Source organism: Salmo salar, chromosome 06, assembly GCF_965601325.2.
Source record: "Salmo salar chromosome 06, fSalSal1, whole genome shotgun sequence".
Classification (NCBI taxonomy): domain Eukaryota; kingdom Metazoa; phylum Chordata; class Actinopteri; order Salmoniformes; family Salmonidae; genus Salmo; species Salmo salar.
In genome coordinates, this window is record NC_138296.1 from 75,236,289 (window position 1) to 75,250,860 (window position 14,572).

Consider the following 14,572-nt stretch of genomic DNA (forward strand, 5'->3'; position numbering starts at 1 on the left):
ACAGGTTTGTAGTTTTTTCCACTGTTATTGCTATGGTGCAGTGGGACCCCATAAATTATACACAATGTGTAGTCTATTCTATTTGACAGTCTTTTGTCTTTGTTTGTTAATTGGAGACTATTCCTGCGGTTTATCACTATTACGACTAGGTCACGGTATACGTCACCCCTCCCAGAAATATTTTTCCCATGCGCTGTTGTTTTTCATACAATTGTGTGGAGAATCGCTTTGTTCTCCTAAACCTATTCAACCCTGTGGAGAAAGTATTGGTGGAAAAGCAACAGGATACGAGCGTAGTAGCCTAATAAAGGGTTAGTTGTCTGTCTGGCATCTTTCCACAACATTTACCAAAGTTTAAGAAACAGACTATTAGACTATATTGGTGTAAGAATCCTTTGGTTAGTGCAGAGATGACTGACACCAACCAGACCAGAGGACTTTTTGTTGTGTTAATGTTTTTGCTGGGAGGAGTGAACTAGAGAGGGGAGCTCATTGCTGTTAGAGGGGGGAGCGTGGATAATTACAGACAAGGACGGCGCTTCGGGCGTTTTCTCCTTCTTTGTTGTTAATGGGAGTATTTCTCAAAGTTCGCGACTGAATTTTTATTCCTATTGATTTGGCTTTGTTCTTTTCTAATAGAGATAAATAGTGTCGAATTAGGTGTCTCTCTTCGTGCCAAATGTCCCCCGCTGTAAATTGTGGTTTATGCCAGAAGCGCACGGGCAGCGAGCTGCGGAGAGCTCAACCAATTAACTTTTCAAATGAAAACCCTGCACTGTAACTTCAGCTTCAATTGTGTTTACTGCGATTTATGCGTGTTATTGCAATATGTGCTGAATGTATTCTATTCGCATAAAGGGAACATATTCAACTTGCCTCTGAGTTTTAGTGCACTTGTTGCACTTCCCAAGCATGTCTGAAAGCATTTGGAGAGTGTTCACTCCCGCAGTATCTTTTGTGCCAAGGAATGCTGAATGATTTTAAGGCTGAGACGGGGACAACTTTCTCAAGAAGAGGTGTCCGTCAGTAGTCAGACAATTGCGTATGGTCACGGATTAAAACATTGCGCCAACGGCAATACTTCATAACCATAGACATTATGGAGGGCCAAGGCGACCAGGCAGCCGCCTCGGTAGAACCCGACGTGAACATAGCAGTGTGTGACAGTTTCTCACTACTTGAACCCGAGGCGGACGGCGCAGTCTCTGACAGTTTCTCCCAACTCTGGACAGACGTGATGGGGATGCTGGTAAGTTTGTAGGCCGGTTTGGGGGAGGGCAGACAGGAAGGTAACAACCAACTGAGAAAAGATTTTAACTGTGTCCCTCCTAGGGGGACCCACGATGCTCATTTAGTGGTTGTGTATTGATACTTGTTAACATGTAAATCACATCCCAAAACAACAACGCAAGGGAAGCTGGTCTATTTCTCAAAGCGCCAAGCGCAAAGTTTACATTCCATCCTCGGTGCCCAACATATGGGTTTGGAATTCGGGTCATTTCCCTTCTTCAACCTGTTCCCGGGGAGCTTTTCTGTTTTTGAGGTGATCAGATTTCAAAGCAACCTGGAATTCAGTGAAAATGGTATGTTGCTCTTGAGTTTAAAAATGACCTGTTTGTGTGCTATCTTCCAAGTCTGGTGCACTTGAGCTGCGAAGATGGAATTGTGCTTGTCTGTTGTTTCAGGCAGTGGTAACAAGTAGCCTCCATTACAATTCGTTGATTAAACTTAATTGTTGTGTTGTTACATTGTTACAACATTGTAACTGTTGATGTTGTTTTCGGAAGAGTTGAGCTCCAGTGTGTTCTATGAGGGCCCCATGCCAAAACACTTGTTGTTGTGTTTTGTTGCTGTGATGGAATGTTACTTTGGAAAGGTTATAATGGAAAAAGTGTTGCAAATTGCATTGATTGAAATATTGTCAGTCCTGAAATGTGATGTTGTGTCAATGTGTGGCTACATTTTGTTCTCCCCGTCATTTTCCCCCAACCATTATGTTTTGCTTGTTAGTCCCTTATCAGTGCACACCTTCAACCACCTTGAACACAATTGGCACTGGTTTGACATCAATATCACGTTGATATCCAGCAATTGGAGTTGTAGCCAGGGCCTATGGGTCCCCAGGGAGGCATCCCCAGGGAGGCTTTCAATGTTGTATGTCAAAATGCAATCTAGTCAGTCCTCAATCCACATAGGCCTATACCAATCCACATCTTCCCAAAGGCAAATCTAGCAATTAAGATATGGAAAAGGTTACACTGATCAACATAATCACCTTTGCCTCTTGTTCAGGGCCAGGGTGACATGGTCATCTTGATTGTACAGATGTGTGTGTGCCATCTGATCTGAGTGATCAATAGAGTTCATGTGTTGTGGTCTTTTCCCATGTGAATCGTGGGCCATTTGAAGATCAACGTGTTCATTTGGTCTGGACTGGTTCAGTAGATGAATGGAGTGTGAACGGGCCTAACACTGAGGACAGAGACAGAGGTGTGTGCTTGTGTGTGTGTGCATGGGGGCCTGTGTGTGTGTGTGTGTGAGAAATGGAGATGAGTGTCCTAGCCTTTGACTCTGGGTGGGAGACCTGGGACTCCAGCCAGGCAATTTAACCCGATTTATTACACTGGATGCAAATGTCTATCAGTGCTCTCATCTTTGACGTCTTTCCTCTGCCTGCAGCTGGAACACACACACACACACACTAGACGAGTGTGACACCTCCTTCATAGGTGACAGCAAGCCTTTCACACATCCTCCTCCATCACAGATACCTGGGACTGGGTCTTTTGGTCTTTTGAAGGATGTTTTATCACCAGTAATATCATTATGATGTCACAGGAGAGAGACAGGACTCTGATGTAATGACCCTGCCATGTGGTCACATCTCAGGTTTTTGAGTCAGGTAAACAGAATTTGTACCAAAGTGTTAATGGAAGAGACCATTTTCTTCCACTAGGCTTGGGCTTATGGGTTTAAATCGCAACACCGTGCTATACTCCTGACCCGTGGCACTCACTTCTGAAGCCATAAAAACTGTCTATGAATCCAGCCACCCAAGTCATAGACTGTTCTCTCTGCTACCACACGGCAAGCGGTACCGGAGCGCCAAGTCTAGGTCCAAGAGGCTTCTGAACAGCTTCTACCCCCAAGCAATAAGACTGCTGAACAGTTAATCAAATGGCTACCAGAACTATTTACATTGACCCCCTTATTTTATTCTTATTTCTTATTTATTTTTGCACTGACTCTCTTGCACGTGCTCAATATACACTCACTGGACTCTAGGGCTGACCTCATTTAGTTGACTGGTGGATTGTTTGGTCAATAGGCTGTTGGTCGACCAAGATTATTTTAGTTGAGGAGTGGCAAATATACACTACTGTTCAAAAGTTTGGGGCCACTTAGAAAGGTCCTTGTTTTTGAAAGAAAAGCAACTTTTTTGTCCATTGAAATAACATCAAATTGATCAGAAATACAGTGTTAGCACAGCTGAAAACTGTTGTGCCAATTAAAGAAGCAATACAACTGGCCTTCTTTAGACTAGCTGAGTATCTGGAGCATCAGCATTTGTGGGTTCGATTACAGGCTGAAAATGGCCAAAAACAAAGTACTTTCTTATGAAACTCAGTTTTCAGCTGTGCTAACATAATTGCAAAAGGGTTTTCTAATGATCAATTAACCTTTTAAAATGATACACTTGGACTAGCTAACAACATGCCATTGGAACACAGAAGTGATGGTTGCTGATAATGGGCCTCTGTACGCCTATGTAAATAGTCCATTAAAAATCAGTTGTTTCCAACTACAATAGTCATTTACAACATGAACAATGTCATCACTGTATTTCTCATGAATTTCATGTTATTTGAATGGACAAAAAAGTTGCTTTTCTTTCAAAAACAAGGACCTTTCTAAGTAACTCCAAACTTTTGAACGGTAGTGTATATAAAAAAATGATGGCACAAGAGACATGTGGAGGCCGCTGGGATGGCACACCAGTATCACCAGTAGTACATTTACCATTAATTTACGTCATTTCTAATCTACAATGTTTGATTGGTTATGGTAATTTCTTTTAATTCATTCAATATATTGTTACAGTCTTTTACAGTTCTCATTGTCTGAGTGGACATGTTGTTTGCAGACCACACAACCTAGGCTACACTTGTGAGGAACAAGTTTTGAATTATTTAATTCCATTTAAAAGTCGGCAATTTATTAATTGTCTTTTGTTTAGAGCACTCCTGTCAATTTTGGTAAGGACACGCACCTGATTATGCATATAGAAGTAGGACTAGGCTACCTGGTCTGCATGCTAATTTAGGCCTATAAATGTGCCCATTTGGGGATCTGATAGTATTTCTGATTGTCTTAACTTAATATCACTGTGGAGCTTCTCAAAGTAATTTTTTCTTTGCCTCAAACAGCAATTAAACAAAGTCTGTTTTTTCATCCATTGAGAATGCCAATAATTCCTCAACATAGCCTATTTGAAAAATCTTTCCAGCTCTTTCCCTTTCGATTCCCACTCAGCATGAAGAAAATGCCATGCTCTGATCCGGTGAAAATGCCATAGAATAGGCCTACCTGATTACTTCTTATCCCTTGCACAAACTAGCCTACAGCTGTGTGTCACGTCCTGACCAGCAGAGGGAGTAGTGGTGTAGTATTTTGGTCAGGACGTGGCAGAAGAAGTCTGTATGTGTTGTCTATTATGTCTGTTTCTGTGTGAGTCTTGTGACTCCTGATCAGGAACAGCTGGGGATCGTTGTTCTTGATTGGGAGTCATATATTTAGGAGTATGTTTGTCACTTGGGTTTGTGGGTGGTTGAGCTAACACTGCTAGCCTGTTGTTTGTATGTAGCCTGTTGTTTGTATGTAGCCTGTTGTTTGTATGTAGCCTGTTGTTTGTATGTAGCCTGTTGTTTGTATGTAGCCTGTTGTTTGTATGTAGCCTGTTGTTTGTATGTAGCCTGTTGTTTGTATGTAGCCTGTTGTTTGTATGTAGCCTGTTGTTAGTAGTTATTGTTTATTTCCTGTGGACGCTTTGCTCGTATATATTAAAAAGATGAGTATCCACATTCCGTCTGCAGTTTGGTCCATTCAACACGGCTTCAACACCTGTGACACTGTCTGTCTGTCTGTCCTGAGCTCACTGGTGTGGGAAACTGAGGACCCAGAATATTTTATACAATGTTGCAAGTTTGCTAGCTAGAGCTTCCAACCTGACCCAAGTTAAATAGCTGATACAATGTTTCAAGTTCCTTGCAGACAGGCCATGCATAGCCAATGTGATTTATAGAATAGAAGGCAATAGAAGTTACAAAATATAATTTTCATTTAGAATTTTGATTAACCACATTGATTTTGAGGTATGAAGACTATTAGAAATGAAATTGTACATTTGAAAATCATAACTGGAAATAGTAGGATAACTTGGCACTCCAAATGGAAAAGATTTCTAACCGCTGATGCAGCCTATTACCAGCAACTTCAGGAGAGTAATGACAGAACCTTTGAAGGCAGCAGCAATGGGCAGCAAGAGGAGTAGAGTTGGGAACTGTTTTTTCTTCTGGTTAGGCTATATTGATCTCTGGCTCCCTCTTTAGTCTTTTGTGTGTCTTCATTTTTAATCACAGTACTTAAATCATTAGATAAGCTCAGCAGCCTACATCAAACATAGGGTGTGTCTATATATGGAAAAATAAACGTTTAAAAATGTAGACCACTCGATTGGTCGAAAGAACAGCCGTACTGGACTCTAACCACACACCCACACATACTATACTGACACTCCAACACACACACACACACACACACACACACACACACACACACACACACACACACACACACACACACACACACACACACACACACACACACACAAAACACACAATCAAATTCCTTCACACTCTTCACACATGCTGCTGCTACTCTCTGATTATTATCTATGCATAGTCACTTTAGTCCTACCTACATGTACATATTACCTCAATTACCTCAACTACCTCATACCCCTGCACATTGACTTGGTATCGACACCCCTTGTATATAGCCTCGTTATTGTTATTCAAATCAAACTTTATTTGTCACTTGCGCGAATACAACAAGTGAAGACCTTACTGTGAAATGCTTACCTACAAGCCCTTAACCAACAGTGCAGTTCAAGAAGAGTTAAGAAAATATTTACCAAATAAACTAAAGTAAAAAATGTATAAAAAGTTATACAACAAAATAACAATAATGAGGGTATATACAGGGGTACCGGTACCGAGTCAATGTGCGGGGGTACAGGTTAGTTTAGGTAATTTGTAAGTCGCTCTGGATAAGAGTGTCTGCTAAATGACTTAAATGTAAATGTAAATGTAATTTGTACATGTAGGTAGGGGTGTGTTACTGTTTTTCCTGTAGTTGATTCATCACGTTTCTCTTTGCCTTGTTGAAACATAAAGTAATGACTGCGCTAAATCCCAGAAACCACATGTTATGTAATTTCCTTTAGAAGTACAGGCTGTAAGTGACTGGAAATGGTTTGAATACTGTAGCACAGCTGCCAACACTCCACCTTATATCTGTGCTGTTTCAGTCAGTATTTCTGTAGAAGTAATCACAGGGCCAACAATATGGTCATTGTTCAATCCCCAGTGTTTATGAAACCTTTACAATTCAAAGGCCTCAGCACAATGGATTCCCAATATTTTTGGCAACAAAATGGCTGTGCTATATTTAGTTTGTTGTCAGTACGTAATGCTTTTCTATGGCCTTTGTCTCTGGGGCCCTACATGAGAATGCCCTTTTGAGCAAGCCTGTGCCTGAGCCTATTGAAACATCTGAACACTACTGTTACAGATTAGTAAAGCCATTTGGGGTGCAGCTTCTCAGTAACCAATGATTGTGAAGTCTACATACCAAGTTTTTTCTGACATATGTCTAATCTGGCTAATTTCGTTGTATGACTACAGATGATGTAGGACCTTTATTTGAAAGGAAAAAACAAAAACCCGCAGACACTCAGCCCTCCGTGGAATGAGTTTGACACCCATGCACTACAAGTATTATATTACCTGCATTACAGGAAAGTAATCCTGCAACAGGGTGATCAAATTAAGATCCAACATCTGTAGTCCACCACTCTAGTGTTGATTTTTTACTCACAACAGTTCTAACTACATCAGAGAGTCCTGGGTACAGAAGGCAATTACCAGGGAGTGAATTGAAATTCCAGTTCAAGAATGAATGAATTTAATTATAATTTATCGTAAACCTATTAATGGCCGTGCAGTGACTAGGTGATTCATCGTTCATCATAGTTAACTCAAGTGTGGAGGTCTGTGGTCCTGTGTCATGCCTGTAGTGTTATTGCTAGGGGCCCCTCTGCCTGAGGTTAAACCACCGTTAGGAATGTGTTTAATGAGAATACCTTTGTGAACCAGTCATTTATTTGTGGTTACAACAGGGTAAACATAGACCTAAGCCAATTAACAATCTGGGGCTGTTAAGGAATGAATAATTGTTGCATTATGGGTATATGAGCATCTCTGCTGTTTGAACAGGGTTAGTAGACTGGAGCCGACCCAACTCTGGTTCTCTGAAGAAATGAGGTTTCAGCAAGTCCTTAAATCGGATCTGACATTTTTTTGTAGGATGTGCATGTTGTTATTCTTGTATCTAGCTTTCCATAAATAATGTTAAAGGCAGCATGCCATGTATAACATTTCCACAATGTTAGTGTGTATGGATGCAGGTGTGTATGGGTGGATATTTGGAAGTACCAGTCCTCAACAGCATAAACACAGTAGACACCTTTAGTACCTCCCTCTGCAAACGGTGTCTGAGCAGTTAGTTCAAACAGGGATTTTGTTCTATTCTGCATCAGCTTCTAATTGAGCGGTGTCAAACTCATTCCATGGAGGACCTAGTGTCAGCTGTTTTTCTTTCAATAAAGACCTAGACAACCAGGTGAGGGGAGTTCCTTACTAATTAGTGGCCTCATCAATCAAGTACGAAAACCCGCAGACACTCGGCCCTCTGTGAAATGAGTTTGACATGTGCTCTAATTTGATCACATATCTGGACAGCTGACAGTCCTCCTCTGTATTCCCTGTCAGGTATTCTCAAAGGGCTCTCATCCCAATCTGCATGGATGTCTGCCTCAAAGTTAAGAATCAGGAAGACATTTTGTTAGATTTGAGGAAATAGTACATGTAAAGGTTTTCAGACCTCCGTCCAGTATGAGTGGGTTCTGTCCCCTATCTCAAGGGCTTGTTGATACTTTCTTGCTACCCAGCCTTTGATATGTTTTATTTGTGAGCCCATTCAGCCCAAATGTATTTTGAAACTGTGTCTGTGACAACATATGGTCAACTTAAAAGAAACCTCAATTTGTTTAAAGAGTGTCTCCTCCTCCAATATAGCATTGTGTAGTTGCTGAGCTGTCCGCCTCCGTCTCAGCACCCCTCTGTCCTAGCCCAGCCTTAGTAAAGCCACATCAAGCCTGGTCCAACCTAGGTTTGCCACATTTGAGCCTAGGATGGCCAGCTCAGCTCAGATCTCCTCCTCCCAGTCAGGGGCCAGGCAGGGCTTACAGGTGTTTCTCTCAGTGCTGTGGAGGATATCCACAGGAAGCTCCTCTGGAGGGGGGTGGGCCTCAACTCTGCCCGGGCCTTCCTACAGCCTGGGCTGGGATGCTGGTGTAGGGGTGGGACAGGGGTATGAGCAGGTGTGGAGGCCATTCTCCCCCACAGCTAAAGCATGGAGGGAGAAGTGGAGCGAGGGAGGAGTGGAGTGAGGGATCGCTTACCCTCCGCTGCCTTTGTAGGGAGAGGTTGTTTGGGCACCGCCAGCCTGGTCAGTCTCTTGGGGTTGGAGTCAATGTGTTCTATGATTTAGGAGGAAACATGAGCGAGGCGCTAATTCACTTACTCCTGCTTGTAATGAATCATGAAAATGATACGAGTGAGTGGGATAGTTTCTTTAACCGCCGCCCTAGTGTTCTGAACTGGTAACAAGTGTAATCGATCGTATCACTGTCGTTCTAGCGTTGCATCAGATACGTGATGGCCATTGTCTGTCACTATGCACTCCCCTAGAGGATGTCTAGCTAGTCACAAGGCTAGTCCTGACACTGTCAAAAGCATTGTGCACAGCGCGAACAGAACAGCATAACTCAATAAGCACGGAACCGGCCTCAGTATGAAAAGCAGCGCTGTCTGGAATGTGTACCTAAAGCTAGGAGCAGAACAAACACGTTAGCTAGAGCGAATGGTTTAGAGACCTCTGTAATGTCTTCGGACATGACAAATAAAAGCACTGGCTTTGAGAGAGGGAGAGAGAGAGAGAGAGAGAGAGAGAGAGAGAGAGAGAGAGAGAGCGCCAAACTATCTTGCATGCGAAGGTGGACAACATCTGTAGCAGTGAAATGCTTTGAAAGGCTGGTCATGGCTCACATCAACACCATCATCCCAGTCACCCTGGACCCACTCCAATTCGCATACCGCTCCAACAGAATCACAGATGACGCAATCTCCATTGCACGCCACACTGCTCTTTCCCACCTGGACAAAAGGGGTGCGTGTTTAGTCCCCTCCTTTTACTCCCTGTTCATGAACAACTGCGTGGCTGTGCACGACTCCAACACTGCTCACGACTCCAAGCAACATTACGTTTGCAGACGACACGACTGTGGTAGGGCTGATCACTGACGACAACGAGACAGCCTATAGGGAGGAGGCAAAAGACCTGGCAGTCTGGCGTTACAGAAGGTAGTGCGTACGGCCCAGTACATCACTGACCTTTATACCAGGCGGTGTCAGAGGAAGGACCTAAACATTTTCAAAACAACAAAATGCTCCTGAACAGCTTTACCCCCAAGACATAAGACAGCTGAACAGTTCATCAAATGGTTACCTGGACTATTTGCATTGACCCCCTTTTTTGCACTGACATTGTTGCACTGGCTCTATGCACACTCACTGGACTGACACATACTACACTGACACTCCAACACACAAATACACACACACACACACACACACACACACACACACACACACACACACACACACACACACACACACACACACACACACACACACACACACACACACACACACACACACACACACACACACACACACACTTTCACACTCTTCACATACACTGCTGCTACTCTGATTATTATCTCTCCTGATTGCCTAGTCCCTTTTACCCCTACCTACATGTACATATTACCTCAATTACCTCAACTACCTCGTACCCCAGCACATGGACTCGGTACCGGTACTCCTTGTATATAGCCTCGTTATTGTTATTTTATTGTGTTAGTATTTACTTTCATTTTTTACATTTTATTTTACTTTTTAACTCTGCATTGCTGGGAAAGGGCTCATAAGTAAGCATTTCACGGTAATGTCTGCACCTGTTGTATTTGGCGCATGTGACAAATACAATTTGATTTGAACATTAATTAAAAGAAAAGAAATGTAGCGATTAGTACTGTAGCTATCTTGGCAGTTAGTTGTTAGCATGCGAGAGGACCCAAAAGGTCAGTGCACTGAGTTTAGCCCTGCATGCTGGTTATGGAATGTTTTAATAACTGACAGAAGTGTCTTGGTGTGCTATTTACAAAGGGGAAGTTATTTCAGCTGAGTGTACATTCTTGCTACTTTTGTTGTTTTATTTGCCTCAGAAAGCACAGAAAGATCAGCTTGCTTGCTCATGAGGTATTTGTCCTCATAGACTACCATTGAGCGCTCTGGGAAATAAGGACCTTGAATGCATCCAGGAGAAGTGTTGAATTGCAACACTCAGGAGATTCCCCTAGATTTCAATCCAAAGAACTTAACAGTAAAGGGTTGCAGCTCCGGCACAATGAGAGCACAGAGTTAATGTTTCAGCATGGCTGTTTAGATTGGACTGAAGTGCACTGAGTGAGTTATGGTTTGCATGCCTTTTTAGTTGCATTTGAGCATATTTTTCTCAGGGCATACAAAGTCAATTGGCTGTTGAGTTACAGAGTGTGTTTTTGAAATGGGTGTTTTGAGTGGATGGTTGCATCACTACATAGCTACCTACATCTGCCTGAAAAGGAAGGTGTTTCTGGGTCATCATGGGGCATGACCTTGTAACGTTAAGGCTTTGGTTTGTACGGTATGCCTATGACATGTAGAGAATAGCCATGCATTACTGTTCAGCAGTGGCCCATGGATGCCTCCCAGATGCCATGGATAATACTGTTGCACCACCATCCCCTACCGTCCCAGTGTGGTCACATTGAGAATGACAGGAATTCTATGGTTAATTAATTAGCTGAGCAGAGGTCAGCAGGAACCCATGTCACCCCCTACATTTCCTCATGTCCTTATATGTTACTCACCCATGGGGCTAGATTCCAGTCTGAACACTCTCTCCTATACCTCTCTCTGTCAATGGAAAATGGAGAATATTCTCATGTGGAATCATGGACTGAAACCTCTAAACCTATGGTTGTTAGTCAGACATGTATTTCAAAGAATAATGCAGAATTATTCATATAAACAGTCCCTGTACGCTTAGAGACAGTAAACCATGAGCCAAGTCCTGTCAGTCAGGTCAGTCCTCCCACTAGTGGTTTAGAATAACAAACTCCAGCCTCAATAGTTTTTTACTGGAAAACCTCACAGCATTCCCTCCAAGCCATTGGTAAGAGCATTGTTGCGTAAAGTCTTGAAGTAAAGTGAGGAGATTGGACCTGCCCCTAAAGTGTTGCCACTGTGTTCTGAAGAGGTTCAGCTGAACATGAAATTAGGAATGGTCAGTGAGGCGAGCAAGAGCAGTCTTATCGCTCTCTCCTCTCCTCTCCTCTCCTCTCCTCTCCTCTCCTCTCCTCTCCTCTCCTCTCCTCTCCTCTCCTCTCCTCTCCTCTCCTCTCCTCTCCTCTCCTCTCCTCTCCTCTCCTCTCCCCTCTCCTCTCCTCTCCTATCTCTTACACCCTGGGTGTTGTCTTTTATAGCCTGTTCTGACTGTGAACATGACTATTGAACTTGACTCAAGGCAGGGTGGTGCACTATTGTATACACAGGGTGGGAGCCAAACAGGGTTTGGTCTATTGCATTATGGGTTTTTTGAACTCCATAAAATCGTTGTTGTTGTTATTCCTTCCATTTTGTTATATGACATTTTTGGCCGATATCCGATATTTTTCTTGCCAAAAAAAACGATACTGATACCGATAAACAATATTTAAAATTTTAGAGGCCTGTTAAGCATTCTAGTACAGTTAAATAGTTAACACACACGCGGACGCAGCGGTCTAAGGCACTGCATCTCAGTGCAAGAGGCGTCACTACAGTCCCTGGTTCGAATCCAGGCTGTATCACATCCGGCCGTGATTGGGAGTCCCATAGGGCGAAGCACAATTGGCCCAGTGTCGTCCGGGCCGTTATTGTAAATAAGAATTTGTTCTTAACTGACTTGCCTAGTTAAATAAAGGTTACACACACACACACGCACACACACACACACACACACACACACCACACTGACCAAAAAGTTATTTTGTTGGCATTTGCGTATGTCCCCATTACCAGTAAAACATAATCAAAGCCTATTTCTTTCACTTACTTGCTGTGCTGTTTCATTGTTCATTTGTTCAGTCGTTTCATTCTCAACCAGTATTTCTATGGAACGCCGTTTGGATCTTTGACGTGTCAAATACGCTTGTTGACCCCATCACATAATAATTTAACCCGTTCATACATTTTTTACATAGTTATTAGACATTGATTACACAATCACTCATATTTCATATTTCATATTTCACAACGATTCATCGATACATATGCTATGATGCTGGTAAAGTTGTCTCGCGCACCTACAGTGCTGGTCATAAAACAAAGCTGGCTAGCTCATGGATGCAAACAATGTTCTTCCCCAAAAACATTGCAAAATGACATCTGTTTCAGTATATAGTTAGCTAGCTAACTATATAGCTAGGTGTTATCATCTAAAATAACCCTCATTTATAAGACAGTTCTTATTTGATTAATGGTGGTCGGACCCATCTATGTGAAGCTAGCCACAATAAGGATTAGCCACAATAGTGGACTTTGCGGTTAGCCTTCAAAATAAAAGTATGGCATAGTTCTACTATTTGTATTCATTTGCATCACTGTCAATGACGTACTTTTATTTTGAAGGCAAAGCGAAAATTCCACTATTGTGCCTAATCCTTATTGTGGCTAGATTCACAACACATAACCTGGTCCGGTCGATCCTCACTAGCCAGATGAAGCTAGCTGACTGCTTATAACGTTAGCTTTGGGCAACAGGGTTAAATAACTGGCTAGGTATTTATTTTCATGAACTGAAGTTCAATTTCAATAGGCAAGCAGCAAGTGGCTACCTAGCTAATACTTACTCACAAGGATTCCTAAATCATTGCTAAGAATAATGTAAATGACTGCAGTTTCTACTGGTCATTGTTTTCAGGCTGGTTGCATTGGTGCTAGCTAGGTACCAAGCTAAAACTAGCTACCCCAGAAGTTGGGGTCGAACAAATTATGCTTTATTACCAACTCGGTATTGTAAACACAGTTCGTGGCCGGTGTTTGCTTGTTTGCAGACTTTTTTGTACAGCTTTGACAGTGCTACTGTATCCTTTTTGACACGCAAAGACCCAAACGGCGTTCCATAGTATGTATGTCGTGAAGCTAATAGCAGTGACGCTATTACTGTGTAACTCCAGTAGGTCAATATCTGAAAAATAGTGCACTTGGTAGTGTGTACCGGTGCTCGACCAGTTGGTGAAAGCCAACATCACCCACGACAGAGAACGGTTGATTGTCAAGGGCAATGAATTCCATTATCTTGGCTTTAATGGATTTCGCCTTTGAGTTGACATTTTCTTACTCTTTCAAATGACTGCTCGACTTGTTGACTGCTCAATCCACACAGCAGACATTGTGGGCTAGGTTAGGAATGCTGTGTTGCACGTGTAGGGCCAAATTTTACATGGCGTCATTACATCATGTACCTACGTTATATAGGTATGCACGGTAGCTTTGACATCAGTTTTTAACATCAGCGTTAAACTAGACATCGGGCCAATACCAATGTTGCCGTTTTTAGCGAATATTGACCGATTCCGATTTGTTCACCGATATATAGTGCATCCCTAATCATTTTAGGACACTCATATTTTCAACGGGTGGTTTAGACTGCTAGCCTAACAGACACAGACCCCAGGGTTGTTGTTGGTCAGATAAAACAAAGAGATGTAAATTCTTCTCCATAGGCGCTGTGTTAGATAAAGGCTGTCTCCCCAACCTACAGATGTTTTACCCCCTCCAAGCCCCCAGCCTCCCCAGTCAATACCTCCTCACAAATCACCCCTGTCCACTGGCTCCATACCCCCTCAGTACCCCCCTCACACTGCCATATGGTCTATTGTTATCACATTCCTTCACTCCCACACACACACAAACACACACTCACTCTCGCATACACATTCACTTACAATAAACAGACATATAGTCAATCACTTCCATCTTTTTTAAAATATTTTTTATTTTTTATTTAACCTTAACTGACT

General features: G+C 42.5%; 1 protein-coding gene across 7 annotated transcripts in view; it reads left to right on the top strand.

Annotated features, from left to right (window-relative positions):
• Window positions 1-14,572, top strand: part of LOC106607985 (SAM and SH3 domain-containing protein 1) — a 311,979-nt gene that overhangs the window by 214,910 nt on the left and 82,497 nt on the right. Inside the window, exon 1 of one of the 7 annotated variants that reach the window (XM_045720954.2) lies at window positions 332-1,249. The exons of the other annotated variants lie outside the window; for them this stretch is intronic. Coding sequence (XP_045576910.2) covers window positions 1,100-1,249 — 150 coding nt within the window. The 5' untranslated portion in view covers window positions 332-1,099. Of the gene's footprint in view, window positions 1-331; window positions 1,250-14,572 lie in introns of those variants that run through there. 7 annotated transcript variants of the gene reach the window in all.